Source organism: Passer montanus, unplaced genomic scaffold (genome assembly GCF_014805655.1).
Source record: "Passer montanus isolate IOZ18808 unplaced genomic scaffold, ASM1480565v1 scaffold53, whole genome shotgun sequence".
NCBI lineage: Eukaryota > Metazoa > Chordata > Aves > Passeriformes > Passeridae > Passer > Passer montanus.
The window spans coordinates 4,804,363-4,830,593 of record NW_024370263.1 but is presented as its reverse complement, the minus strand read 5'-3'; the positions used below and the strand labels follow the sequence as shown (position 1 = coordinate 4,830,593).

At 49.7% G+C, this 26,231-nt stretch overlaps 1 protein-coding gene across 2 annotated transcripts in view; it reads right to left on the bottom strand.

The window, feature by feature from the left end:
- CORO1C (coronin 1C) overlaps positions 1-26,231 on the bottom strand; it is a 47,825-nt gene that overhangs the window by 4,063 nt on the left and 17,531 nt on the right. For both annotated transcript variants that reach the window (XM_039724891.1, XM_039724893.1), the window contains exons 2-8: positions 18,885-19,084; positions 8,948-9,070; positions 3,690-3,819; positions 2,767-2,948; positions 2,117-2,236; positions 1,127-1,231; positions 21-166 (exon numbers count right to left, since the gene is read on the bottom strand). In XM_039724891.1, the coding sequence (XP_039580825.1) occupies positions 21-166; positions 1,127-1,231; positions 2,117-2,236; positions 2,767-2,948; positions 3,690-3,819; positions 8,948-9,070; positions 18,885-19,079 (1,001 nt within the window). In that variant the 5' untranslated portion in view covers positions 19,080-19,084. The remainder of the gene's footprint in view (positions 1-20; positions 167-1,126; positions 1,232-2,116; positions 2,237-2,766; positions 2,949-3,689; positions 3,820-8,947; positions 9,071-18,884; positions 19,085-26,231) is intronic.

Genomic DNA, 26,231 nt, shown 5'->3' with positions numbered 1-26,231 from the left:
CTGGGATGGGCTCTCCTCACCTGGCAATCTCACACTTGTTGACGTCGAGGCCCCTCTTTGGCATGAACCCCATGCCCCTCTGCGGCTCTTTGCTGCTGAAGGTGTTGAGGTAGTGAACGTACGGGGACTCATCTGTGATCTCGAAGTAGCGGATGCTGCTGTCACCCTGCAAGGAACCCCAGGAGAAGCTGCAGGGCCTGTGTTCCCTGTGCCCACACTGCTGCTCCCATTTCCTTCCAGGAATGCTGCCATGGACAGCTCACAGCTATTTTTGAAGCAAGGCTGATCCCTTCCACAATCCATCAACTGAACAATTCCTCCAGTCCCGTTCCAAACACTGTGGGACAAGGATTGAGCTTGTGCTTCCCTTCCTCACCTCTTGTGGAAAAACATCCTACCACTATCAGGCAGAAAAGTCCCGTTCCAAACACTGTGGGACAGGGATTGAGCTTGTGCTTCCAGGCTGGAAGTGGCCCCTTCCTCACCTCTTGTGGAAAAACATCCTACCACTATCAGGCAGAAAGGCTACAAACCAGTTTATCCCTAATTCCAAGCAATTCCACCACACTGCTGTCTCTGAAGCTGCAGGAGGGGTGGCAGATAGAAACCAAACGTTCCTCATCAGCTGCTACAAAGATGGGATTCATGAACATACTTGTATGGATCCTCCTTTGTAATTCCTTGCTCATCTTGGCTTTGGCTCCTATTTGTAGGAGTCCATCACATGTGGGCACCAAATTCCTACAAATTGCTTTTAGAAAGGAGCACCTAATTCCAGTTTTCTATTACTTAATCCCATAAAATTACAGAGAGCTGCCACATGCTCCAGCATCTCCGAGGACAAGGAGGACAACACCCAAAATGTACCTTCCTCCCACAACAGTGTAAAATCATCCAGGTCAACACCAGCAAGAAATGTTTTGGCAACTTGTTCCACTAGCAGCAGCTTTACCTAATCCATCTCCAAGAAACATCCAGCTTCTTCCCAGGTTCTGCAGAGTGAGGATCAAACCCATTCCAGAGCAGCCTGGTCTCTCTGCAGCCCCACATTCACTGCCCCACTGATATTTTGGGGGACATTTCACAGGCACCACTCCCTTCAGGTGCCTCCAAAGCCTCTCCTTACCTTCCCACACAGGTAAATGATGTTGGTGTCTGGGTCGTAGAAGGGCAGCAGGACCCCATTGCTGGTGTCCATCTCGTGAAGGGCTATTGGCTCCTCCATGTTTTTCTGGAAATAAAAATGCCAGGGATGTTAACAAAGACTGGAAAAGCTTCTGTTCATAGAGGGAGGGTCTAAATTATTAACACTCTGTAGGCAGTGAGCTCCCAGTGGTGTCTGCACCACCCAGAAGGATCCGTGTGTTACAACAAATGCTGGGAATGTTCATGAACTGATTCATTCCCCAAGGGCACTTTAATCACTAAATTAAATAAAAACAGGAGCCAGGAAAATTCACCAAGTCAAGGGAAATATGTGACACAGTGAGTTAGTGTCAGTAGGATGGATGATGGGACAGAGCCTCTATCCCTGGAGACACTCAAAAGCCACCTGGACACAATCCAGGTGGTCCCTTCCACCCTGAACCCTCCTGGGATTGCTGCTGGCCTGCTCTCCACAATGCACAGAGAGAGAGAGAAGTGACCTTCCCACAGCCCCTCTGCTCCCTGTGCATCTTCCCAGGCACTTCCAACCTGCAGCTCCATCACTGCTCCTGCTCAGCTCCTTCACTGAGTTACCACACAGCCCAAACCATGGAAGCAGGAGCAGGCAGCAGATGGAATGGGAAGAACCTCAAGTACATAAACTCTGAATTTAGGAAGGAATTCTTCTCTTTGAGGGTGGTGAGGCCCTGAAGAAGAAGGCCCCAGAGAAGCTGTGGCTGCTCCATCCCAAGGTCAGTTTGGATGGGGCTTGGAGCAACCTGGGCTAGTGGAAGGTGTCCCTGTCTATGGATTGGAACGGGATTGGCTTTAATGTCCCATCCAACCCAGGCCATGCCACGATTCCATGGCTGCAGGGCTGGTTGGTAACCCCATGGACCAGGCCATTCCACGATTCCATGGCTGGCTGGTGACTCCATGGATGTGAGAGCACAGGGATTTGGGATGGTACCGGGTTCCACAGGGCCAGCTGCCGCTCGCTCATGCGGCTGAAGCCGGTGGTGAAGATGTTCCCGTCTGCCAGGAAAATGGCTCGCATGGGCCGGGCTCCCTCGTGGGTTTTCTCCTTCTCCTGGAAGAGAGGAGCAGGTCAGGATCAGCAGTGAACAGAAAAACCCTTGGAGTGGTGGCTCCTCTCTGGACACACCGCTCCTCCATGCAGGAGGAGATCCAAGGAGGAACATCCAGCTCTCCTTCCCTGCTGCCTGAGGGAAGAACCCAAACACTGAGCCACGGGAGAAGGGGACATTCCTGGCTCATTCCAGCTTTGCCAATCAGCCTCTTGCAAGGCTGAAGGAAAACCTCTTTGTAAGCTACAACTAAAGCTCTGCTTTGCATGCACAACTCTGGAACTGTAATTATACAAAAGGATTAGATGTGGAATTACACTCCTGCAGGTTTAAAACTGAGCCCTAAAATCCCAGTTCAAACACTAATCCCAATAAACCCAGACAAATCCTCCAACTCCTACAATTCCTCCTGTAATTTTTGAAGAAAGCGACTCAACGTGGTGTGTAAAATTCACATATTTCTTCCATATTTTCTTGCTCATTCCCTGCTGGAGTGAACCCAGTTGTTTCTTTAATGATTCAGCAAACTTACAGCAACAATTTCTTGTTTCCTGGGATCGATAACTCGGACTTTTTTGTCTTTGGAAGCTGTGCAGATGAGGCTGCCGTTGCGATTCCAGCTCACGTTGTAGATCATATCCACGTGCATGTCATCCAGGTTGATGAGGGCCTCTCCTGTTCCCACATTCCAGATGATGATGGCATTATCACAGCCTAAAATGGGAAATAACAGCTCCAGCCACAGCACTGGGGTACACAGGGGCAAAGCCAGAGGTGGGGAACAAGGGATAAACCCCCTGCAGCTCCAAAGGTTTTTTTGGGGAAATCAAAACCCAGACTGGGAACTCAGGAGGGATTTTTATCAATGGAAAACACCCAGCTCATCCAACAATCCAGCTGAAAGGAGTCACTTCTTTCCTTGGGACCCAACCCATGAAAGTCTCAGAGTATAGCAATGGATAATGAATTATCCAATTTATTTCCATAATGATGTGATTGATTTTCAGTGGTCAAAAGAATCTCATTCCATGGACTGTATTGGCCAAGGAGACAATTTGCAAAATGCTGTCCATGAGAGCTTGTGGGAAGAACAGCTGGACTCTGGGATACTTTGCAGGGATCAAGGGAAAGGAGAAACACTTGGGCCCGTTCTAAAAGTCTATGAAAACAGGGATGTGGGGAATGCAGATGTAAATTGTTCTTGCAGATCAAATAAAGTCTGGAACAACTTTCATACTCCAATTCCAGACAATTCCTTGGTGCTTATCCCTGTAAACTGAGGATAAAAAAGGCTGAGATACAGAGGGGGCTGCGAGCCACGTGTCCCAGTGTTCCCAGCTACTGCCACGGGTCTTGTGATTCACAGGGATCTGAGCAGCTGGGAGAGGGAAGAAGGAAAAGCTGGAGAGGAAGGAAGGAGGGAGAGGAGCTGTTGCCCACGCCTGTGCCCCGTACCTGCGCTGAGCAGCACGTTCCGCGCCGTCGGGTGCCAGGCCACGATGCCAACTCTCTTGGAATGGCCTTCTAGCACTACCACGGGCTCTGTCAGGGACAGGGTGAGCCCGTTCTCGGGAATCTGCCACACCTGGGAGGGACAGGGAAGGAAAGGAAAGCTGCTCAGGCAAGGGCAGCCCCTGTGGAGAGCGCGTGGCTCGGCCGCGTCCCGCAGCCGCCGGAGCTGTCACTTCTTGTGTAAACAGGAAGGGAATCAGGGAGGGAATCATTCCCAGCTGTCAATAAACCCTTGGCTGATCCATGAGGAACGTCCTTCCTCACTCGTGTGCCAGTACAAACCCACAGCTCCTCATGGTGCAAGCCCTGTATTTCCATGTCCATCACCCAGTTCACTCCTGTTCCCCAAGGAGTCTGGAGAATCCCCCCTGCAGCTCAAATCCCATGGGAACAAGCTGCTGTCCTTCAAACTGTGCCTGTCCCTCACAGGGATGATGCTGCAGTTCTACCACTGCCTACTTTTGATTACTTTAGGAACACCAGCAAATCATTTTCCTGTTAGATTCAGGATCCTTCCAGATCCCATTTAATCAGGGAAGAGCGGCTTGGTCCTGGAAGAAGCCAGAGCAGCCCAAATCAGCACTGCCTGCTCACTTCTTGCCTGGTTACACAACACTTCTGTTGCAAACTTCCTCAGGGAAGGGTCACCAGGAGGAGGAACAGCCCCCAAGGATGCCAGAGCACTGCAATTCCAGCAGGAGGCTTTTGCAGCTGGCAGTGACCAGGGATGGGACAGACAAACCCATCACCCCAAAGCCCCAGGGCAGGATCAGCCCCACCAAAACTATTCCTGCAATTCAGCACTGGACAATCATCTTGGAATTGAATTTGACCTACATAGAGGGTATTAAAAAATGACAGGGAATTCCAGGGAGAGCTCCTCGGGGAGCAGTTGGAGCTGCTGTAGGTAGGTGGCAGCATTAGAGCACGTTTGCTTTGCTTCCCATTGTTTGCTTTTCCTGGAGCTGGGAGAATGGGGCTTGCCAGCCCCTGCCCACGATGCCCAACAAGCTGTGGGATGTGAGGGAGTGGATTTAGGAAGCCAGGCAGACCGAGATGGACACATGGATTTCTGTGCTAACCCCAGTTTTTCCCTTCTCAAAGGAATTACTAGCACTGGAAAAAAAACCAAACCAAAAACCAAAAAAACTCAGCAAGATGCAGAGATTCTCAGTGGGTACCAGCTCACCTCTAAATTACCCAAAACTGATTTGGTTTTTCATGGACACAGCCCCCAGTGCCCTCCTTCCCAGCACCCTCAGTGTCCCAGGAATGACCACAACAGGAACACTTCCCCAGCAGAGAGATTTTCTGTGCAGGGCCAGGACCAAGCGAGGTTCACAGGAAATTACAGAATTTTGGATGCAGGACTTACCCTGCCGAGAGGGAGGACTCTGTTCTGTTCTAGACCACCTCAGCCAGGAAGGATCCTGAGATCCCTCTGAGCAAGTGCAGAGGAGCCAGAAAACTCCAGAACCAAATTTAAACATAAGACAGCAAGTGCAGGGGGTGGGAAAGGAAAGGGAAGCAAAATCCCAGGGAAAAAAGTGTTGTTGTTTTTTTTTTTAAAGCCACTGAAGGGCAGATGGAATTTTCTGTCAGGTAAAGTCAGGTAGGTGGGAGCAGCTGCAGAGCAGTGCAATCCTGGGCAGATTTCAGACTACTGACCCAATCATCCTGCCTGCTATTCCCAAAAATAATTAAAAAAACCAAATGTGAAAGGTCAGGGCGTGGTCCCAACTGGCCCAGCCCCTCGTTCCTGCACAGGGTGGGGGTCTGGCCTCAGCCTGGGATCAGATCAGGTTCACAGGGAAATGACAGAATTTTGGATGCAGGACTTACCCTGCCGAGGGGGAGGACTCAGGATGACTCCAAGGAAACCTTAAATTGCTGCAGGATGGCCTGGGCTTTAGGAAGTGTTTGTCAGCTCTCCCTCCCGTGGGTGTCTGGCTGTTTTTTGGGGGTTTGATGCTATCAAGGCTGTTTGTTTGTGCAGGAGGAAGTGGAGCTGTGGCACAGCTGAGGGAGAGGTTTGGGGCTGCAGGAAGGGCAGGAGGGGAAGGTTTTGCACAAACAGCACGTGAGAAAGAAAACAAAGCAAACTTTTCTTTCACCCCCTTTAAAGAGAAGCAAAACCAGCCTCCTCTGGCTCTGCACAAGTTGAAAGGATGATTAAATCCATGTCTATAAAAACCAGTGCTTCCTACATCATACATATCAATTTTTATCACTTTAAGTAAGGAAGCAACTGAATTTGAGGCCTGGATTTATCCCTGGCCCTGCTCCCATATCCCTGCAGGAAAAGGCTCTTGGGGCATCATTTTTGTAGGGTCAGACCTTCTCATTCTCCCTGTCCTGGCTGGTGGCTCAGGTCACTGCAAGGGCTCTCTTTGACTTTTAAAGGAATTTGCCCCATCACATGAGCTCTGCTCTGGCCTTTCCACACAAATTCTTTAAAATCCACCTTCTGGTGAAGAAAATTTTCCATATCTGAGGAAGGGCCTCGATACCATCTACAAATCTTTATCCACTAAAACATTTTCCAGCTGAACAAAAAGCCTGCAGTACATCAGAGCCATTCAGACCAACATCAAGCAGGAATATTTAAGTAATTCCTCATTTGCTGGCACAAGGAAACAATTCCTCCAAGGGAAGAGGCCACAGAAGGTATTTGCAAGGAAGCCTTTGGAGAGGGATGTCAGCTCCTCTCTTTCCCAGTCCCCTCTCCAATGCTAGGTCTGATAACACCAAAGCTGTTCAAGGTTTATGAGCAGGTTTTGTAAAAATCTGGGAATTTCTTTAGAGGAAAAGGTTTCTGGCTTTGGATAGGGCCAAGTGAAGCTTCCTTGTGCCAAACGGGGGCTGCAGAGTTACGGCTGCAGGAAGTCAGCCCTGTCCACCTGGAGACAATGGTTTGCACCTCAAATCCATGTTCTGTCCCTCAATACCATCCCAAATTAATATTCTCTCCCTCAATACAATCTCAAATCTACATTCTCTCCCTCAATACCATCCCAAATCCATGTTCTCTCCCTCAATACATCCCAAATCCATATTATATCCCTCAATACCACCCCAAATCCATGTTCTCTCCCTGAATACAATATCAGATCCTTATTCCCTCCCTCAACACCATCCCAAATCCACATTCTCCCCCTCACACCATCCCAAATCCCCTTCCTCTCCCTCAATACATATCTGGCTGACGTAGCTGAGACTTCTTGTGGCAGAGGGTGAGATGCTAAATCCCTGAGTGCCAGGGCACAGATGGTCCTTAAGAACAAGGTCTTTTCTGCAGCAGCTGGAATTGCCACAGCATCCCCACGTCGCTTTTCCGCGTCTCCCCCCGCAGAGCTCGGAGCCCACGAGCAGCCACGTGTCCTGCAAAGCTCCTTGGCTTTATTCTGCTCAGGCTGCTCAGGAAGCAGGACCCAAACCCTCTGTCCAGGAAAACAGGACACTGAACTATCCCTGCCAGGCCAGAAAAGCAATTAAAATTTGGAAAGCTCATCAGCTCATTACCAGAAGTCCAAGCCAGGGGTGCTCTTTACACTCCAGTGCAGTTCCCAACTGCCCTGAATGATTTGGGATCCATCATCTCCCATTCCAAACCTCCAGCTAACACACCCCCAGCATCCTGCAAACCCTGCACATCCCTGATCCTGGAAGTGCAGCAAGGACTCACCTATTTCCCCTTCCACTCCAGACAGGTCACACCAAACATGACCAGGAGGGTGAAAAAACCCCAGAGAAGCTTCACCCTGCTCCAGCCCACCCAGGCCCACCCTCCTTCCCACATGGGTACTGATGGGAAGCTCATCCCCACCTTGGGATGTGTGGAGAACCCCCAGAGTCCAGCAGGAGGTGCAGATTCCTGCAGTTTGTGTCCACATCAGGGTGGTGTGAAGGGAGAGAGTGGATTTGGGATGGTGGGAGGGAGAGAGCTTGTCCACTTGGATAACTTGTAACTGAACTCTGTCAGTTTTTCTCCACAATTCAGTCCCTCTGGAGCCTCCCAACATATTTCTCATTGCACTTGGATTACAGACTAATTTTGCCTCCAAGGAGGCAGCTCTGGGCCTGCACTGATGCTCACATTTCAGAAACATTCCCAATGTGCAGCCCTTCTACATTCTGGTTGGAGAAACATTCCTGCATCCTTCCAAAGCTCAGTTCCAGCCCAGTAGTGAGAGTTGCTAACACAGAAGTTGTTGTTTTGTTTAATATTAAATATAGCCCGTTTTGTTAACATGTTTCAGCTTCCAAGACTGAGAGATCACAGGCAAGAGCTGTCCCAGGAAAAGCCTCTTGGGATGAATCCCCTCCCAAACATTTTAACGATGAACAGAAGCAAAGGAATTTATCTGACATGATCTATAATAAGATTTCAATATAACATTCAGCCTACAGCATTTCTAAATATGGCCAAAGATCCCTGGAGTTATTTGGCATTATTTCATCTTCCAAGGATTTTCTTTCACTTATTCTGCTGTGTTTGCATACATGGGATTCCACATCCGTCACGGAGCGAGCCCGCCTGGGCCATCACTGACTTAAAACAGGTCTCAATCCAAGGCTGGCAGGTGTAGAATTTGGGAGATTATTTTTATTTTTTTTATTAAAAAAAAGACCTTTTGACACCTGCTCAAAACTTGGAGATACAGGGAAAATTTCAAGCAACTTCCTTAAATCAGGGGCTGAAGGAATCTTGGAACCTGCTGGGCTCATTCCCTTCCAATCCCTGCCTCTTCCTAACACACACCTCTACATCCATTGGGATATTCGAGGTAAGGAACACCTGTCTTCTCAAAGCTCAGCAAATCAGAACACCTCACCACACATTGGCACTCTCATTCCTCTTCCCAAACATCAAACAAATGCCCAGGGGAAGGAAAAATGGGAAAAAAATTCTTCCCTGTGGGAGTGGTGAGGCCCTGGCACAGGTTGGCCACCCCTGGAAGTGTCCAAGGCCAGGTTGGACAGGGCTTGGGCCAACCTGGTCCATGGAAGGTGTCCCTGCCCATGGCAGGGGTTGGAATGGGACGAGCTCTAAGTCCCTTCCAACCCAAACCCTTCCATGACGACTCTGCCCTCACCGCACCTCGGAACAGAAGGTTCCTGGAGACACCTCCAGGAACTGCAGCGTCCTTTGGAGCAGGAGCTCCAGCAGGGAGCAAAGCCCACCCACCAGGAGCACTCACCATGACGGTGCAGTCCTCGGAGCCGCTGGCGATGACCTGGTCGTTGTGGGGACACCAGTCGATGTCCAGCACCGGCCCCGTGTGCCCACACACCGTGGGGTAGGACTTGTCAATCCTGCCTGTCTGCAGGGAAGAAGGAGAAAGAGAGCTGTGATATCCTGAAGGAAGGTGCTTCCCAACCCTCTGCTTGCTCTTTCATATCCACAATTCCATGAGATTTGAACTCATGGATCAGAGGAACAGAGCAGCTCTTCTCCAGCATCAACGAGCTGGAAACTCCCCAGGAGCAGAGGAAAGGGTTCAGAGATCCAGCACAGCAGGGTTGTGATCCCACATCTCAGCACCTGCTGCCACACCAACCCTTTTTACACCTCAACCTTTTTGGGAAAAGCAAAACTCTGGTTTCATCTGCTTCCCAACAGAGATAGCTGAAGACAACCAAAGTCAAAATGTCATTGGAGGGCGTTGCTTGTCACTGAATTTACCAGGTCTCCCTGTTTTCCTAAAACAAAAGGATTTTGCTTGGATGTGAAGATTTTAGGATGCAATTGTGCAGAGGAAATATTGTTTTGAGGAACAAATGTTGCCAGCATGGACTGTGACAGCCACACCTGCCTCTCATGGCCAGACGACCGAGGCCACCAATGCCAAGCTCCCTACAGAGATAACATTTCCAAGAAAATGAGCTAATTAACCACTTAAACCTGAACTGGCACAAATCCAGTGATGCCAACCCAGCTGATGTTGAGACACCAATTCTGCCCCTGGGTCTACATTTTGCTGAGGAGGTCCTGAAGGTCCTGATCCCAACAAAGAAGGAAAAGGGAAATCACTCTCCTCATCCTTCTCTCTCTTGGCCAAGCCCTGCACACAAGGAAAAATATTTACAATACTGAAGATAAAGATGCACAGCAGCAGCAGGGTGAGGAGGAGACTCCTCCACTTCCACAGCCACACCCCTGGTCCTGCTCCATGGGGTTTTGTTTCCATGACCTTTTCATGATGAGTGATGGGAGAAGGGACACAGCAGGGACAGGTCTGGGATGGGGTCACCTTCTTTTGTGTTTAAACACGCAGAAGAAATGGTTGGAATTTCACTTGTGCCATTGGATGGTAACATTCCCCAACCTTGGAGGTGACATTCCTTAATTTATGCCTCCCACCCTGCTTCATGTGGGAGGCTGCTGCTATTCAAGGCTGATAACCAGAATAATGCTGGACATTGGCTTTAGGGGATGACTGACCTGGAGCCCTCCACAAACCCCAAAACAAGATATTGATCCCAAAAGACCCCACTAGCTCCTAAAAGGCCAAATTTAGGCTCCAAAAGAAAGAAGAGACTCAGTGATTCAGCTGCTTTTGGAATTATTAAAAGGGGAAGAGTTGTAGATGAAAAGCCATAAACCTGCCATTCAAAAATTAAAGCCTGTGTAATCCCTCTTGGATGCCATAATGTGAAATAGGATTTAAAAAATTAATACATCCAACTGCCATGTAGAATTCATCCATTTTAATTTACCCAATTAAAAGGAGAACCATGCAGAGCACACGAACTGCAGAAGGCACATGACAGGCCACAGACAAATACAGGCTTGAACCAAAAAGGAAAAATAGGAACAATAATGCAAAATGTCAGGGACTGCCTGTTCTGGCTCCCTGGCAGGAATCAGTGGGATCCTCCAGGAGGAGCCCCTGGTGACTATTTCCAGGCTGCACAAGGACTTGTAGGTTCAGTTTTGGGGTTTTACAGTCATTTATTACTGTGGGGAGACAAAAAAAAAAAAAATTAATTTGAGCAAATTAAACCCCAAATTTCACCTTTCAGTTTGGCTTGTGATGAACCTGCACAGCAGGAGCAGCCAGAGCCTGTGACAGCAGTGACACCCAGGAGCTGCTTCCCACCACCTGGGACAGAGCTCAGCTCTTAAACCAGGATCCTGCACCTCCACAAGGAGCAGAGCTTCCACAACCATGGAATGGGTTGGGTTGGAAGGACCTTAAGGATCATCCAGTCCCACCCCCTGTCATGGGCAGGGACACATTCCACCATCCCAGGTGGCTCCAAGCCCTGTCCAGCCTGGCTTTGGGCACTTCCAGGGATCCAGGGGCATCACAGCTTCTCTGGGAAACCTGAGCCAGAGCCTCACGACCTTCAGAGTCAGGAATTTCTTCCCAGTATCTCATCTAAATCTACCCTCTTTTATCTTAAAGCCATTCCCCCTTGTCCTCTCTCTCCATCCTTTGTCCAAAGTCCTTCTCCAGCTCTCCTTGGGTTCCTTTAGGCACTGGAAGGGGCTCTGAGCTCTCCCTGGAGCCTTCTCTTGTCCAGGTGACCCCCCCCAGCCCTCCCAGCCTGGCTCCTCAGAGCAGCTCTGTGGCCTCCTCTGGACTCTCTCCAAGAGTTCCATGTCCTTCCTGTGGTGGGACTGCAGAGCTGGAGGCAGCTCTGCAGGTGGGGTCTCACCTGAGCAGGGCAGAGGGGCAGAATTCCCTGTGCATCACCTACAGACAGCCCCTGTCCCTGCCTGCACCAGGAGAGTGACACCAAACCCCGTTTCCAACAGGCAGACAGGCAGGATGGGGAAAGGAGATGTTATTTAGCAGCAACCTCAAGCTGGTTTATCCACAAAGAATTATCAAACCAAGGAATAGAGGACAAACAGAGCCCGAGATGTTCCACACAGCAGCTCCCTGGGATCTGGCAGAGGAAGACAATCCCAGGGAGATGAAGAGCCCAGGGGCATCAACATCTTCACTTGGGCATGAGAGCAGAGACTCTGCTGCTCACCAGCACCAGGAATAATTCCAGAACCATTCAGGTTGGAAAGACCCCCAAGACCACCCAAGCTGTGACCAATCCCCACCTTGTCACCCAGCCCAGATCCCCGAGTGCCACATCCCGTCCTCCCTCGTCCACCTCTGGGGACGTACAAAAATGAGCAGCAAACATCAGAACGAGACTAAATAAGGACATAAAAGTGCTGCTGGAGGCCCCAGCAGGGCGAGCACGAGCCCCAGCCCTTGGAGAGAAGCTCCTGCCTTGTGGTCAGAGGCACCAAACGTCTCTGCAGAGCAGAGGAAACCGCGGTGCTTTCCTGAGCTCGGCGCCGCATCCGCCCCTCGTCACCAGCACCTCCAGCAGAGATGTCCCCAAGCACTGTGGGGACAGCACAGGACAGCCACCCGCAGCACCAGCCCAGGGCTGACCCCTCAGCGTGGGCAGCTTTGAACTCAGGGATGTATTTTATCACCTCTCAGCATCGCTTCTGCAAATTCCATCCACAGGATTCCTCCTCCCGGCAGCATTCCCTGGAGCAGGGAACCCCAATTCCCAGCACTCAGCTCAGAAAAGCTGGAAAAATCAGTATTTTAGGGCATTTGCCAAAAGGGAAAGCTGCAGTAGGGTTGTAAAAACCCAGCAGGCTGCAAAATCCCCAAATCCCATGGTTTTCAAGACAGTTCCTTTGCAACCAGGACGCCACGAGGTTTGGCAAGGTGCTTGGTTGGCAGCTGGGTGTGTTTCCATGCTGCTCTAATGCTCCCAGGTTTGGGGATTTATTTATTTATTTGGAAAATGTAATCTTATAATTAGGAGAGGATTTCAAATAAATCTCAAGTGCTGATACTCAGCTTGAAATGAACTTCAAGAAATTCAATCCTTCTCATAATCCACTGGGGTTGTGGTTTGACACATCCCTGATAACTTTTGGAATCTGGAGTTGTATTTTATGAAATGTTGGTCAAAAAGGTGAATTTGAGGATTTTTAATAAAGTTGGTGTTGACTGAATACACACTCAATATTCAGGTGTTTCAGCAAGGGGGGAATTTGCCTTATTAGATTAATTGTAATTATTAAAATTAAATTTTAATGTGTTTCATGTATTCCAGATCAGAAAAACAAAAAAAGTTAAATCATCAGAAATATTAAACCCAGACCAGAAAAAAAGTGACAGATAAGAAGAAAAAAGTATGATTAAATCCAAAAGGGATGGATAAGCAACACAAGAAAACTGTTCCTAAAAGTGGGAGTTTTATGAATTAATTTGAGTGTCTTGTGATCGTTTCTCTGCCAGAAAAGGGCATTTGGTGGCAGGAAACAGCTCATGGATTATGGTAAAAATATCAAGGAGAACAGCTGCTTCCCCAGCCCATGGCTGTGCTCCTTGAAATCTCCATTTAAATTAGGGAAGTGGCATCGAGTTGCACAAGCCAAAGCAGCTCCCCCCTCACTCTGCACAAGTTTGAGGAAGGAAATCAGGTCACAACTGCAAAGTTTGAAACCCCAACCGACTGCACCTTTTCTCTGCTAGAGAAAATACTCATCTTTTCTTTAAACTGTGGATTTTTCTTTTTAAAAAAGTCCTGAATTTCATGCAGGGAACTTCTGAGCACTGAGCCTCCATCTCTGGCTGCAGCAGCTGGGCCTGGAGGAGGCAACTGGGAGAAAACTGGGCTGAAATGGAAACTCCTGCCCATGCCCATCAGTCACCCCACAGCCCAGCCCAGGCATCCTGAACTAATCTGGAAGATTAGGAAATGTTATTCCCAAAAGACCCACTGGAAAGCCAGGCAATAAGAGGCCCCTGTGCTCTCCAAGAATCCCCCAGCAGTGCTCCCGTTGTCACCTTGGCAGCTGCAGAGCTGTGACGTTGGATATTGGGGGAAATTTCTTCACTGGAAGGGTGCTCAAGCATGGAAGAGGCTCCCCAGGGAAGTCACCATCCCTGGAAATGTTAAAACACAAGCACTTGGGGCATTTGGTGATGTGGTTCACTTGGTCAAAGGTTGGACTTGATGAGCTTGGAGCTATTTTCCAACTTTAAGGATTCCATGATTCTGTGATTCCATCCCAGGCTGCCACAGAATGGACACATGCTGGCTTTAAAAAGGAAAAAAAAACCCCAAAAACCAACATCAACAGCCCTCACAGCCAACCCAAGCTGCAAAATCCCATCACTAGGAGCTGGGAGTGCAGCACAGCCCCAGCATCTTCATGGATATCTGTCCCAGAAGTGACATTACAATTTAAAAGGACAGAGTCAGTGTTTTTTTTTTCCCTCTCAAAAATCTGATTTCCAAAGCAGTTCATCCCTCTGCTCCTTCCCAACTGCAGGAAAGCCAATGGGTACCTCAGAAGTTGAGGGCTCTGGATAAAGTGGTAAAACTCTGCTGCTGTTCAGAGGATGAGCATCCGTCAAGCATGGAAGGGGCTCCCCAGGGAAGTGGGGGAGTCACCATCCCTGGAAGTGTTAAAACACAAGCACTTGGGGCATTTGGTGATGTGGTTCACTTGGTCAAAGGTTGGACTTGATGAGCTTGGAGCTATTTTCCAACTTTAAGGATTCCATGATTCTGTGATTCCATCCCAGGCTGCCACAGAATGGACACATGCTGGCTTTAAAAAGGAAAAAAACCCCAAAAAACAACATCAACAGCCCTCACAGCCAACCCAAGCTGCAAAATCCCATCACTAGGAGCTGGGAGTGCAGCACAGCCCCAGCATCTTCATGGATATCTGTCCCAGAAATGACATTACAATTTAAAAGGACAGAGTCAGTGGTTTTTTTTCCCCTCTCAAAAATCTGATTTCCAAAGCAGTTCATCCCTCTGCTCCTTCCCAACTGCAGGAAAGCCAATGGGTACCTCAGAAGTTGAGGGCTCTGGATAAAGTGGTAAAACTCTGCTGCTGTTCAGAGGATGAGCATCCACCCAGAGAGAGCAGAGCTGCTGGGCAAGGACACAGGGATCCAAAAGGATCCAAAGGGATCCACAGGGACCCACAGGGATCATCCCCACGAGCTGGGAACACATGATCCAGGGCCCCACCAAGTACAACTTTCATTTTTATTACTGGACAAAGCCTTAAAATTGCAGAGATATTTGTACAAACCTCTGGCTGTAAGACAGGGGATGGAATTTGATGCTTTTTTCCCTGGAGGAATGAGATCCATTAGCCCCTCTGCTGCCCTCTCTTCCCTACTGCATTAGAACCTGATGATCCATTGGAATCAAGCTGACAGTGATAAATATAAACTTCTTTTTATAGAGAAAAATCCAAGGTGAAATAAAAGGACAAAATCCATCACACTCCCCCTAAAACGGCTGGAAAGGCTCATTAAACCCATCACAGCAAAAACCTGATTTTATCCTACACACAGTTCAGAAAAAGATGATTTTCTTTCCCCCAAATCCTTCCTGGTGGAATAGGAATTGGGAAGAGCTGCTTAACAACTCTCAGATGCCATGGATGAACACCAAGGCCTGTCACTTGCAGAACAACATATTCCTTGGAGAAGATCATTCCCGAGGTGTGCACGCCCCCACCCACATGCTGATTGCCTCTCAGGGCACCATCTGATCCCAGATCCTGCAGGAATGCTGCTGCTGTGAAGGGGGAGCAGGAAAGGATCAGGAAAATGTTAAAATCTAATAAAAGTGTATCCAAAAGAGACAGAATAAACCTCTGGTAAAGGCCTTATGTAACACAGTTCGTGGCTGAATGGATCTTTCTGCATGAACTCAAATGAAAAGGAACATTTGCAGCGAGTTTTCTGTGCAGATAAAAACTGCAAAGAGTTTTTGAGGAGGGGAAAAAACAAAATTTTCTCCAGTTGTGCTGGAGCACAGATCCAGCACCAGAACCAGCCCCTGAATCCAGGTCTTTCCAAGTCATCCTGCCCAACATATCAGGAAAAGCAGAGAATTTTTATCTGGTGCCTTCCCTGCGTACCCAGAGCTCTCCCTGGGACAAACCTCAGAGAAAACCAACTCTACAACCACAGCCCAGCACAAGCAGGGAAGTTTCCAACTCCTTCCCTGGTGAGCAGAGTTAATACTGATTGCCCTGGCTCTTAGCACCTACACAACCCTGACCGAGAGGAATTACAGCTTTTCCAAACTATGTCCCTCATTCCAGCAGAGGCCAACCCCCAACCTGTGGGAATGAGATTGTCGGATGCTCAGCAGCTCCTGCCGGAGCACGGGAATGGCGAGCTGCTGGCAAAGCCCCTGCACAAGTGCGTGCAAGGGAACAGGAAGCTCAGACAAAGCATTTCCACGGGCAGCAGCGCCGGCCGGGCTGTGCGGGCTGGGCTGCGCGGGCTGCGGTGCCCCGGGAGCTGCGGGGGTGGAAGGAGGAGGAGACCCCTGCGACTCCGCTTGGTGCGGGGGGACGGAGAGAGCCCGGCAGCACGGGGAGCTGGGGACGTGCGGGCACCGGGCTTCGGTCGTGCACACACACGGGTTAATGGATTCCCGTGCTCACACGGGTTAATTCCCGCGCACACACACGGGTTAATGGATTCCCGCGCTCACACGGGTTAAATCCCGCGCTCCCGGGTTAATGGATTCCCGCACACACACGGGTTAAATCCCGCGCTCCCGGGTTAATGGATTCCCGCACACACACGGGTTAATTCCCGCGCTCACGGGTTAATGGATTCCCGCGCTCACGGGTTAATTCCCGCGCACTTGCCGCGCCGCGCCCCCGCCCCCGCCAATCAGCGCGGCGGCCGCGAGCGCTGCCATGACCATATAAGGTAAAAAGCCGCGGCCGCCGCAGTGCCGCTGCGGCGAGCGCGGGTGCGCGCGCGCGGAGGGGCGGGGCTTGCGCGAGGGGCGGGGCCTCCCCTCCCGCCGGAGCGGGGCCGCCCCTCCCGAGCACATGGGAGCGGGGAGCGGGGCCCGGGGGGCTCGTCCGCCCCAAAAACACCCCCAGTCCGCCCCAAAAACACCCCCAGACCGCCCCCTCAGCGCCCGGAGGGAGCTGGGAGCCTCCAGCCCGGCAGCGATAAACCCCGGCCACAACAGAACCCTGTAGTGTCAGCGAGAATTGGCAAGAAAAGCACATTTAAACGAGTAAAATCGCCCTTTTTCTGTGCTCCCGCACCCAGGGTCAGCCACATCCCAGGTGATTCCCAGTGAGCCGCAAAGCGCTGGGACTGAGCAGCCGCGATGTCGTTATGGGACATTTCCCCTGCAGAAATGCAGCAAGTGTATTTTTATGGCTCAGTTTTAAAATCAGCCCAATCCCGTGGTTGAAAATTGCTTTTTTTTTTTTTTTTTTTTGACTATAACAACAAGGATTTTGCTGCGGGGAGCTTCATAAATATCTGTACAAAACAGGCTCAAAGAGAAATCCGAATTTTATTTAGGGTGTTGAAGGAACTAAAGGAACAATTTCATCAGCCCAGGCTATAAAAATAAATGCGGAATACAGGAACTGGTTAGAGCAGAGCCAGCAAAGCACTGCATTGCAAAAGAACGTGTCAGGCTGGGGGTGAGGGCCACAGCTCCTCCAGCTTCCCATGGAACCTCCTCAGATGTGGATATTAAATGCCTGTGGAAGGCAGGAATGGAGCTGAGGGCACCAAGGCAGTGATAAATAAGAGGGTGGGAGGAAGAACAGAATGGATGTGAAAAATAACACCAAAGATGGTACTTAAGAATGCCAAAAGGGCACTCAGAAATAACAGGAATTTCTGCCAGGGACTGAGAAAACACAGAATCATGGAATCATTAACGTTGGAAAAGCCCTCTGAGTCCAACTGTTCCCCCAGCACTGCCAAGGCCATCATGTCCCCAAGTGCCACATCCACAGGGCTTTTAAATCCCTGCAGGGATGGGGACTCCATCCCTGCTCAGGGCAGCCTGTTCCAATGCCTGAGAACCCTTTCCATGAGGAAATTCTCCACAGTATCCAGTCTAAACCTCCCTTTGCACAGCTTGAGGCCGTTCCCTCCAGATCTGTCCCTGTTCCCTGGGAGCACAGCCTGACCCCCCCAGCTGTCCCCTCCTGTCAGGGATTTGTGGAGAACCAGAGGCTCCCCCCTGAGCCTCCTTTCCTCCAGGCTGAGCCCCCAGTCTCCCTCATCAGATTTGGGATATAAGAGAGGAAAAGAGGGATGCACATGCCCAGCTGTCAGCATCTGTGCCATGAGGCAGCTGAAGGAGGAATTCCTAATCCAGGGCAGTGCCACCAAGTGCCACCACCAGGCAGGAGGCCACGTGGCCTGAGGATGAGCCCTAAGCAGGGAAGGGCTGCTCATCAGAGCAGCAAGCTGAGCTATTTTGGGAGGTTGGGGTTTGGCTTTGCTTAACACGACGGAGACGTCGCTGCCCCCGCTCTGGCCTGGCCGGGTGGGAAGTTCTGCTGGATCCTGGGCACTGATTCTGCACTCCACAGGGCAGATCTGGAAGTGGAGCTGGGAACTGATGACAGACTGAGGACAACTTAACCACAGGCTTAAGAGAGGAGTTTGAGGGTCACGGAGAAAAGAATGTTGCAAAAAAACATCTTTTGATCACAAGAATTTGCTGGTTAAGCATTACAGAAAGAGAGAGAAGAGAAGAATCTCCTCCAGAAGATGGATGTGACTTTTCCATGCAGGACCAGGGGCAACAGGAATGCCCTTCTTGGAACCAGCTGATTCCTTTGCATCCCTCCAATGTGGGGCTGCAAGGAGCAATTTGGCTCAGGTGCATTCCTGAATTAAACCTGCAAGGAGCAGTTGGGCTCAGATGCATTCCTGAATGAATTCTGCAAGGAGCAGCTGGATTCAGATAGTTTCTGGTTTAACTCTCAAGGAGCAGTTGGGCTCAGGTGGTTCCTGGTTTAACTCTCAAGGAGCAGTTGGATTCAGGTGGTTAAAAAAAAGCTGAATCCCTGACAGTAGAAAAACCAGACTTGATCATAAAGAGGCTTCTAAAATACACTTCTACGTGGAAAGTTCTGCCAGAATCAGCTCAGATGACTCAAGCAAACAGCTTGTTTGTTGTGTTTAATGTACAGAAAGCATCAGACTGATTACAGACATTAAACACATTCCTACATGGCACCACTGAGCAGCCGCTGTCACCACAGCCTTCATTACTCCCAAAGAAATTGTGACAGCACAGCCGAGCAGGCAGCTCAAGAAACGCTCCAGCAGCACTTACCTTGTGCAGAGGCAGCACCAGGAAGGCTCCCCCACCACTGGCATCCACGATGATGGCCACGAAGCGGGGGTTGACGGCGCAGAAGGAGCTGTCCCAGGTGACGCGCGACACGCGGATGTCGTCGTAGCACTGGTCGTTCTTCACCGCCTGGCCGAAGACGTGCCGGAATTTGCTCTGCCGTACCACCCGCCTCATCGTGTCTGCACACACATGCAAAAGGAGAGGGTCAGTTCCAGGGAAAGGAGGTCCTGGTTGTCCAGGAGGTTCCTGGATGAGGATCGAGGCTGGATGGTGTCGGCGGCTCCACGGCCGCGCTTTCGGCAACACGGGAACACGGATTCGCTCGCTGTTCGTAGAGTCGTGGAATGGTTTGGGTTGGAACAATCCCAGAAGGGTTGGGGTGGGAAGGGATCTCTGGAGATCACCCAGTCCAGCCCTCTACCACAGCAGGGTCACCCAGAGCAGGTGACACAGGAATGCATCCAGGTGGGTTTGGGATTTCTCCAGACAGGGACACTCCACACCCTCTCTGGGCAGCTTGGCCACCCTCCACGGGAAGAGGCTCTTCCTCATGGTGAGGTGGAATTCCACATGGTTTAGTTTATGGCCATTGCTCCTCATCCTGTTGTTTGGCACTGCTGGAAAGAGTTTGGCACCGTCCTCTTGGCACCAAAGACCTTAAAATTGATCCCATCCCACCCCCTGCCATGGGCAGGAACATTCTCCACTATCCCAGGTTGTTCCAAGCCCCATCCAACCTGGCCTTGGACACTTCCACCTCCACCTTAAGACCTGCCAAATTCTCAGCCAGCTTTGCCTTTTCCTTCTTTTATTAACTAAAATTTAAGGTTGTTTTGCACCCAACCCAACTGCATTTCCAGGGGGCTTTTACAGAATTTGCCAGTTAAGCATTAATTTCCCCACTGGAAATGTGTTCCCTGACTGCAATAAAGGAAGCTCCTAATCCCAAAAGCAGTTTTTAGACAAGTCTCCACATATTTTCAGGGATAAATCTAGTCTTGGATTGAACTTGTTTACTTTCAAGTCAGACAGGGTCCAGAAGATGTAAATAAAAATGCAAGCTCTCAAAATCCGGTGTTCCTGTGAAGTGGTTCCACATGTTCCCTAGCTTCCAGTTCTTTCTTCTAACTCCAAAATCACCCTAAAAAAATTTGTTTCCTAGGCAGAAAGGAGTAATGGAAACAAGTTAATGACTCCAATTAACTTGGTGTGTCTGTAGCATTTCTTGAGAAAAATTATTTTCAAGAATGCTGGAGTTAGAATAGAGGCAAAGGGAATTGGTGTGGAAAATTCCAGCACCTGGGAGAAGACACAGGCACAACACCAACCTTGGACTAGGGATACAACCTATGGAGCCCTCACATCTGGGAAGGGCTTTTCCCATCATCCCAGACTTTCTCCCTCAGAGAAGAGGGAGCAGAAGAGGAGCCTCCATTCAGCATCTTGCTTTTACATATGGGAAAAATATTTCTGTCCCAGTCTCTGGGGATAGCAAAAAAAAAAAAGAGAAAAAATAAAAATAAGCAGAGTCCACCTCCTATCTGTCCTCCCAGAAGGTCCCCAAGCACATGGAGAGGCTGGGAAAAACTGCTCAGTCCCTGGAGCTCCTCGCTCCAGTGCAACGTTCCAGAGTGAGAGACTGGGAATGTGGTTCCATCCCAAATCCCTGCTCCCAGGCTGTCTGCTGCAAAGGTGATGAAAGCTCACAGGGCTGTCTGTGACTGCAAAGGCTTCGCAGGGAAGCAGAGCTTGATGGCTGTTTTGTAGTCTGGGAGGTGAAATAAAAAATTAACCACGACAAAAAGCGGGATAACTGCAGGGAAGTGCTCATCAGAGCCGGGAAATGCCACGGAATGTGTTTGAAGAGGAGGGAAATGTTCCAATTAACACAACAGACAGCTCTGCAGTGAAACTCCAGTTCTGCAGAGATAAGGGAGAAGGAGCAGAGCATTTGTTTTGCACCAGAGCCCATTTGGGAACTGGCACTGATCACTTCCATGGTGGCTCAGCTGCTGGGACAGGGATGTACCAGTGCCGCTGGAGCCACCAGTGTGCCCATTTCCCATGGATCTGGGGTCAGTTTTGTGGTGGGGACACCTGTCCCAGGTGTGGGGTGGAGGCCACTGAACACCTTCATGGGCTCCATGGTCATTGCCAGCCATGGAGAGCAGGTAGGGGTTCCTCACAGTACCTCTGTCACACTGATATTTTAAAAAGAATTAAGAATGTTTAAGAAAAAAATAGGTTTTAAATGCAAAATTTTGGGAAGAACAAGGTGTTTAAGGTGTCCATGGAAAAGAGCTATATGGCAATTGTTAATGATTTCTATCCTGTTGCAGCTGAACTTAGGCTTCCTCCCTACTTCCATCAGTCACCGGAATTGTGTAATGAACTTTCTTTCCCTCAGAGCACAAATCAAAGGCCTGTTCCACGCTGGACACACCCCGGAACACCCGAGTGAGATGGGAAGTCATAAACCAGGAGCTGCTCTCCAGCTCCAGCCAGCAGGTGAGAGCACTACCTAAAATCATGGAATGGTTTGGGTTGGAAAGGACCTTAAAACTCCTCCAGTTCCACCCCCTGCCATGGGCAGGGACACCTTGTAATACTTTTATCCAACCAAGTGCCTCCTTGGACACTTCCAGCACGATCCCAGCCTCACCAAATCATGCACAAAGAAAAGGTGAATTTCAACTCCAAGATGCCCAAATGACAAGAAATGCTGAAGTCTCAAGGTTCAGGTAAGACACATCATAAAAAACACAGTTCCACGCCCAGTTACTGATTTGTGTCGACTCATTCCGAGCCCTGTCACACAATTCCATCCCGAGGGCTCCTCCCAGAGCTGGGAAGGCTCAGCTGAACCTCCATGGCAAGGTCTGGCAGTGAGCACCATGCAAGAGCAGCATCACCCCCATTTTCCCACCATTCCAGTGACCCCAGGCCACCCCAGGATATTGGGAATGTTCTCTCAAGCCCAGTGTGACACCTCAGCCCTTTCCCACCCCCTGCAGCAAACCCTGCCTGCACAGCTCATCCGGGAGCAGGGAAAAGGCTCCTGCTTTGTGCACGGTGGATTTCCAGGAGTGTTCACCCCCTGGCAACATTCCCACCCTGCTGTGAATCCAGATTAAAATCAGATTGTTGGGAAGAAGGTAAAGAGAAGGTTTGAACTTGTCGTGCTGAGCCAGCACAGCAAATTGCCTGGAATCACATCCCACAGAGCCAGGGGGCTGGGAATGGGGCTGCTCCATGCTGGCAATTCAGGTGTGATGGTTACAAAGGATCATTTGGATAATTGTATCACTTCTTCACTTGATCAATACCACACCAGCAGGAAAAAATATTAATTTCAAATATCAGATGCTGGGGATCTGTCACCCCTTCCACTTTCACAGAAGAGAAACTCTTTACCCCATGGTGAAATCCAACTAGATGATTTCCCTCATTTTCACCCTCTGATGCAAAGGGTAATCATTCCATTTTCTATAAATGACTTTTTAAAAATGCAGAGAGTTCAGATGCCTCCAAAAATATCCTCATTTGTTCCAAAGGGATCTGTTGGAACACACCTTCCCTGCCCTCTTCCCCACCTACAGCTCATCATCCTTAGCAGGAACTCTGTGATCAACACATGGTGAGCAGCCTCCAAGTGCTCATTTCCATAGCAAAGGGAGTGATTCTTGGCGTTGGATCAGAGCCATTTTGATCTGGCAGCTCTCCAAGGAGAAGGAGGGGGGAATGTGCTGGTTGTGGTTGGAAGGAGCAGCGGCTGCGGCTCTTTCAGCTCACCAGGGAGAGCAGGTGAAAAACCCAACGCGGGGAGAGGGAGCCTGAGCACCCCAAAAAGAGTCCTAGCCCTGCCACAGACTGTCCCTAAATGGGAAGAGTGTTTAGTTTCCTCTTTGCTTCTCAATCCTGGCCTGCAAAGGATGCCTTCCCTTCTCCTCTTCCTCCTCATCCATCTCCAAGAAAATCCACAGCTCAGTTTGGTTGCTGCAGGTTCTCCCAGCAGGGTCACAGGCAGCAGCTCCAGGCTTGGCCAATTCCTGGAAAGGTTTGGAAGGAACCTGAAAGTCATCCCATTCCACCCCCTGCCATGGGCAGGGACACCTCCAGCCTGGCCTTGGGATCCAGGGGCATCACAGCTTCTCTGGGAAACCTGAGCCAGGGCCTCACCACCTTCAGAGTCAGGAATTTCTTCCCAGTTTCCCATCTAAATCCACCCTCTTTTGTCTTAAAGCCATTCCCCCTTGTCCTGTCACTCCATCCTTTATCTAAAGTCCCTCTCCAGCTCTCCTGGAGTCCCTTTAGGCACTGGAAATGGCTCTAAGGTCTCCCTGGAGCCTTCTCTTCTCCAGGTGAGCACCCCCAGCTCCCCCAGCCCGACTCCAGAGCAGAGGGGCTCTGGCCCTCAGAGCAGCTCTGTGGCCTCCCCTGGACCTGCTCTAACAGGTCCACGTCTTTTTTGTGCCACTTTTAGGATTACCAAGTGAGACAGCAGCACCTGAGATGATTCAGCCTAAGGAAAGGCTGATTCAGCCCCTATCACACTTGCAAAAGGACGACCTGGGTGGTTCAGGGAACCTGGGGAAGTGACTTTGGAAATACCCAAGTGGGTAAGGAAGTGTATCCATGGCTAACGGGGCTGTGCTGGGGATTTTCTCTTACGAAGTGGACTTGGAACATGAGCATTAAAAAAAAGAAGTTAATTAGATCATTACCTAAACCTTGGCTAAGGAACTCCCTACCCACTTGCTAGACAGAATATATTTTTGGGGGGTAAAGTGCAAAATTAGAGGATTTAAAACCTCCTGACTGGGAGCTGAAAGGCCTTTAAATTTAGCCAGAGTTACAACCCTCAGCAAAATTAAAACAGAAGCTTTGGACACCCTGCAAAGGCCTCCACAATAGAAGTGCTGACAGATCTACAGCTGCTGAGCTCCTGGATCCCGCTCGGCCCCACACGGCATCTTGGTGGGGACAGAGGAATGAGCCTTCAAACCTCCTATTTATTCCCTCCCTGAGTGGCTTCCAGCTGAATTTTACCAAAACTTAGGGTTCATCTGCCAGTCTGTGCCCTCTGAACAGCCCAGCCCTTGTGGCAGCTCTTGAAAGGACCCTGGAAAGGCTGGATGCTCACAGGGACACTTTTCATTCCCCTCCTTTCTGATCTCCCATCACGATGTGTCACAAGAGCTACCATGAGTTTGCCCATTTTCCTGTTTATAAAGGATTTATCTATCTCAAGAATCCAACAGATGGATTTCTGTGGCTTCGGAGGGTTTGCAGCCTGCTTATGCAAGAGGAAATGCATCCTGCTAGGGAACACTTACAGGAAAACCCCCCACTAATGGCAAAATCCTGCTCAGCCCATGTGATTGTGATCCCTTTGGAAAGGGAGGCATTGGAATAAAAGGCCAGTTGAAGTCAGACAGCCAGAGGCTACTGTTAAGGGGGGTGAGGAGATACAAATCCAGTGGATAGGAAGAACAGCATTTAGAAAAGTGCTTGGGACTGGAAAGGCTCTTCCTTAAGTGGAAAAAGTCAAGTTGCAGCTGTTGGTGGTGAATCCCCAAACTCCCAGTCTGAGCCTTGCTGAGGAGCTTTGGAATCCAGTCATGACTGTTGAAAAATGAGAAGCAGATTAAGAAAAATAAAAATGAAGAGGTCAATGGTTGGACTTGATGATCTGAAAGGTCTTTTCCAACATCAATAATTCTACAGGCAGTGCACCAGCAGCAATTATGAATGGTGTTATGGGATGGATGGGGTGCTGGGCTCAGCAGGGACAGGGATGGTCCCATTGGTGAAACTACAACATGGGAAAGCCCAGAGGATTCCCAAATACCAACTGTGAGCCACTTGGGCCTCATCAGCAAAACCTCATCAGCAAACCAGCTCTGCGCTCAGAGCTGGTTTTACCAAAAAAATCTAGGAAGTGTGTTATAATCCCAAACCCAAACATGCCATGGATGTTCCACGCTGCCCCTGGCATGGAGAGAACACCCTCTGGGAGCAGGGCTGAGCCACATCTGCAGAGCAGTTGGCCAGCATGGAGATAAGCACCAGAGAAAAGCCCACAAGGAATCTGCTCATTCCTTCCTGGGAGCACTTTGAACATCCTATGGAAGATAAAGCACAGAGCCACTCTGGAAGGGGGGACAGAGGCATTCAGAGGGTTTGAGGCCATTAAAACACCTCCATCCCCTCGTGCTCCTCAGGGCAAGGATGGCTCCTGAGCCAAGAGCTGCACCCACTCAAAAAAGGCACAGAGACCTCCAGGTTATTTTCTAATCGCTCCCTTCTGGCATTTTTTCACCCCAGAGCCTTGGCTGTGCAAGCTCTGGGGTTCTCAGTGACCCAGGGCCATGCCCAGCCACAGGGCCAGGGACACGCCTGCCCTGGGCTCAGTCCAGCTGCACACCTATTCCAGGGAAATCTTGCACCACTGTCACCAGCAAGGTGGAATCAGTATAATAAGATCCCAGAAAGGTTTGGGTTGAGTTGAAAGGGGCGTTAAAGCTCACCCAGTTTCACCCCCTGCCATGAGCAGGGACACTTTCCACTAGCCCAGGTTGCTCCAAGCTATGTCAAACCTGGCCCTGGACATTTCCAAGGATGGGGCAGCCACAGCTTCTCTGGGCACCGTGGGCCTCACCACCCTCACAGAGAACAATTTCTCCCAATATCTCATCTACACCTACCCTTGTTCAGTTTGAATCCATTCCCCCTGTCCTGTCACTCCATGCTCTTGGAGAACTTCATCTCCCTCTCCAAGTATCCCTGGAACCAAAGAACTCAGACTCGTGATTCAAAGTCTTGCAAGACTTGAGCAAAGAAGGAAGTGGGGGAAAAAAAATGTCACATGGCCACAAAAAGTTCAGCTCACCCCACAACTTCACATGAAAGCAGAAAAAGGGAACAGGCACGAATGCCTTGATGCAGTTTCTGTGCTTCTAAACACAACTCTAGTCCCTCTGTGTATCCCTTTTCCAATCAATCCATATCCAGTCCATTGCTGACAGAACTGTTGTTTTCAGCTGTTCAGAGTTATTTAAAACAAAGGTGAACACTACTACAGATGGTCACAATTCCAAAACACACCATATTTGTGTGCAGATTATTTTCAGTCTTTGGTTACTTGAGCCTAGGTTGAGCAAGACCCTGCCATCTGATTTCACTTCATTTTAAAGACAAAAAGCTGGAATATGAACTTAATACTGAAATTTCCAGCTGTTCTACCACTGGCAAGATTCTATTTTGGGATGGGAACCTAAACCACAAACTACCAGGGAATTTGATTATATCTCAACTGGGGAGTCC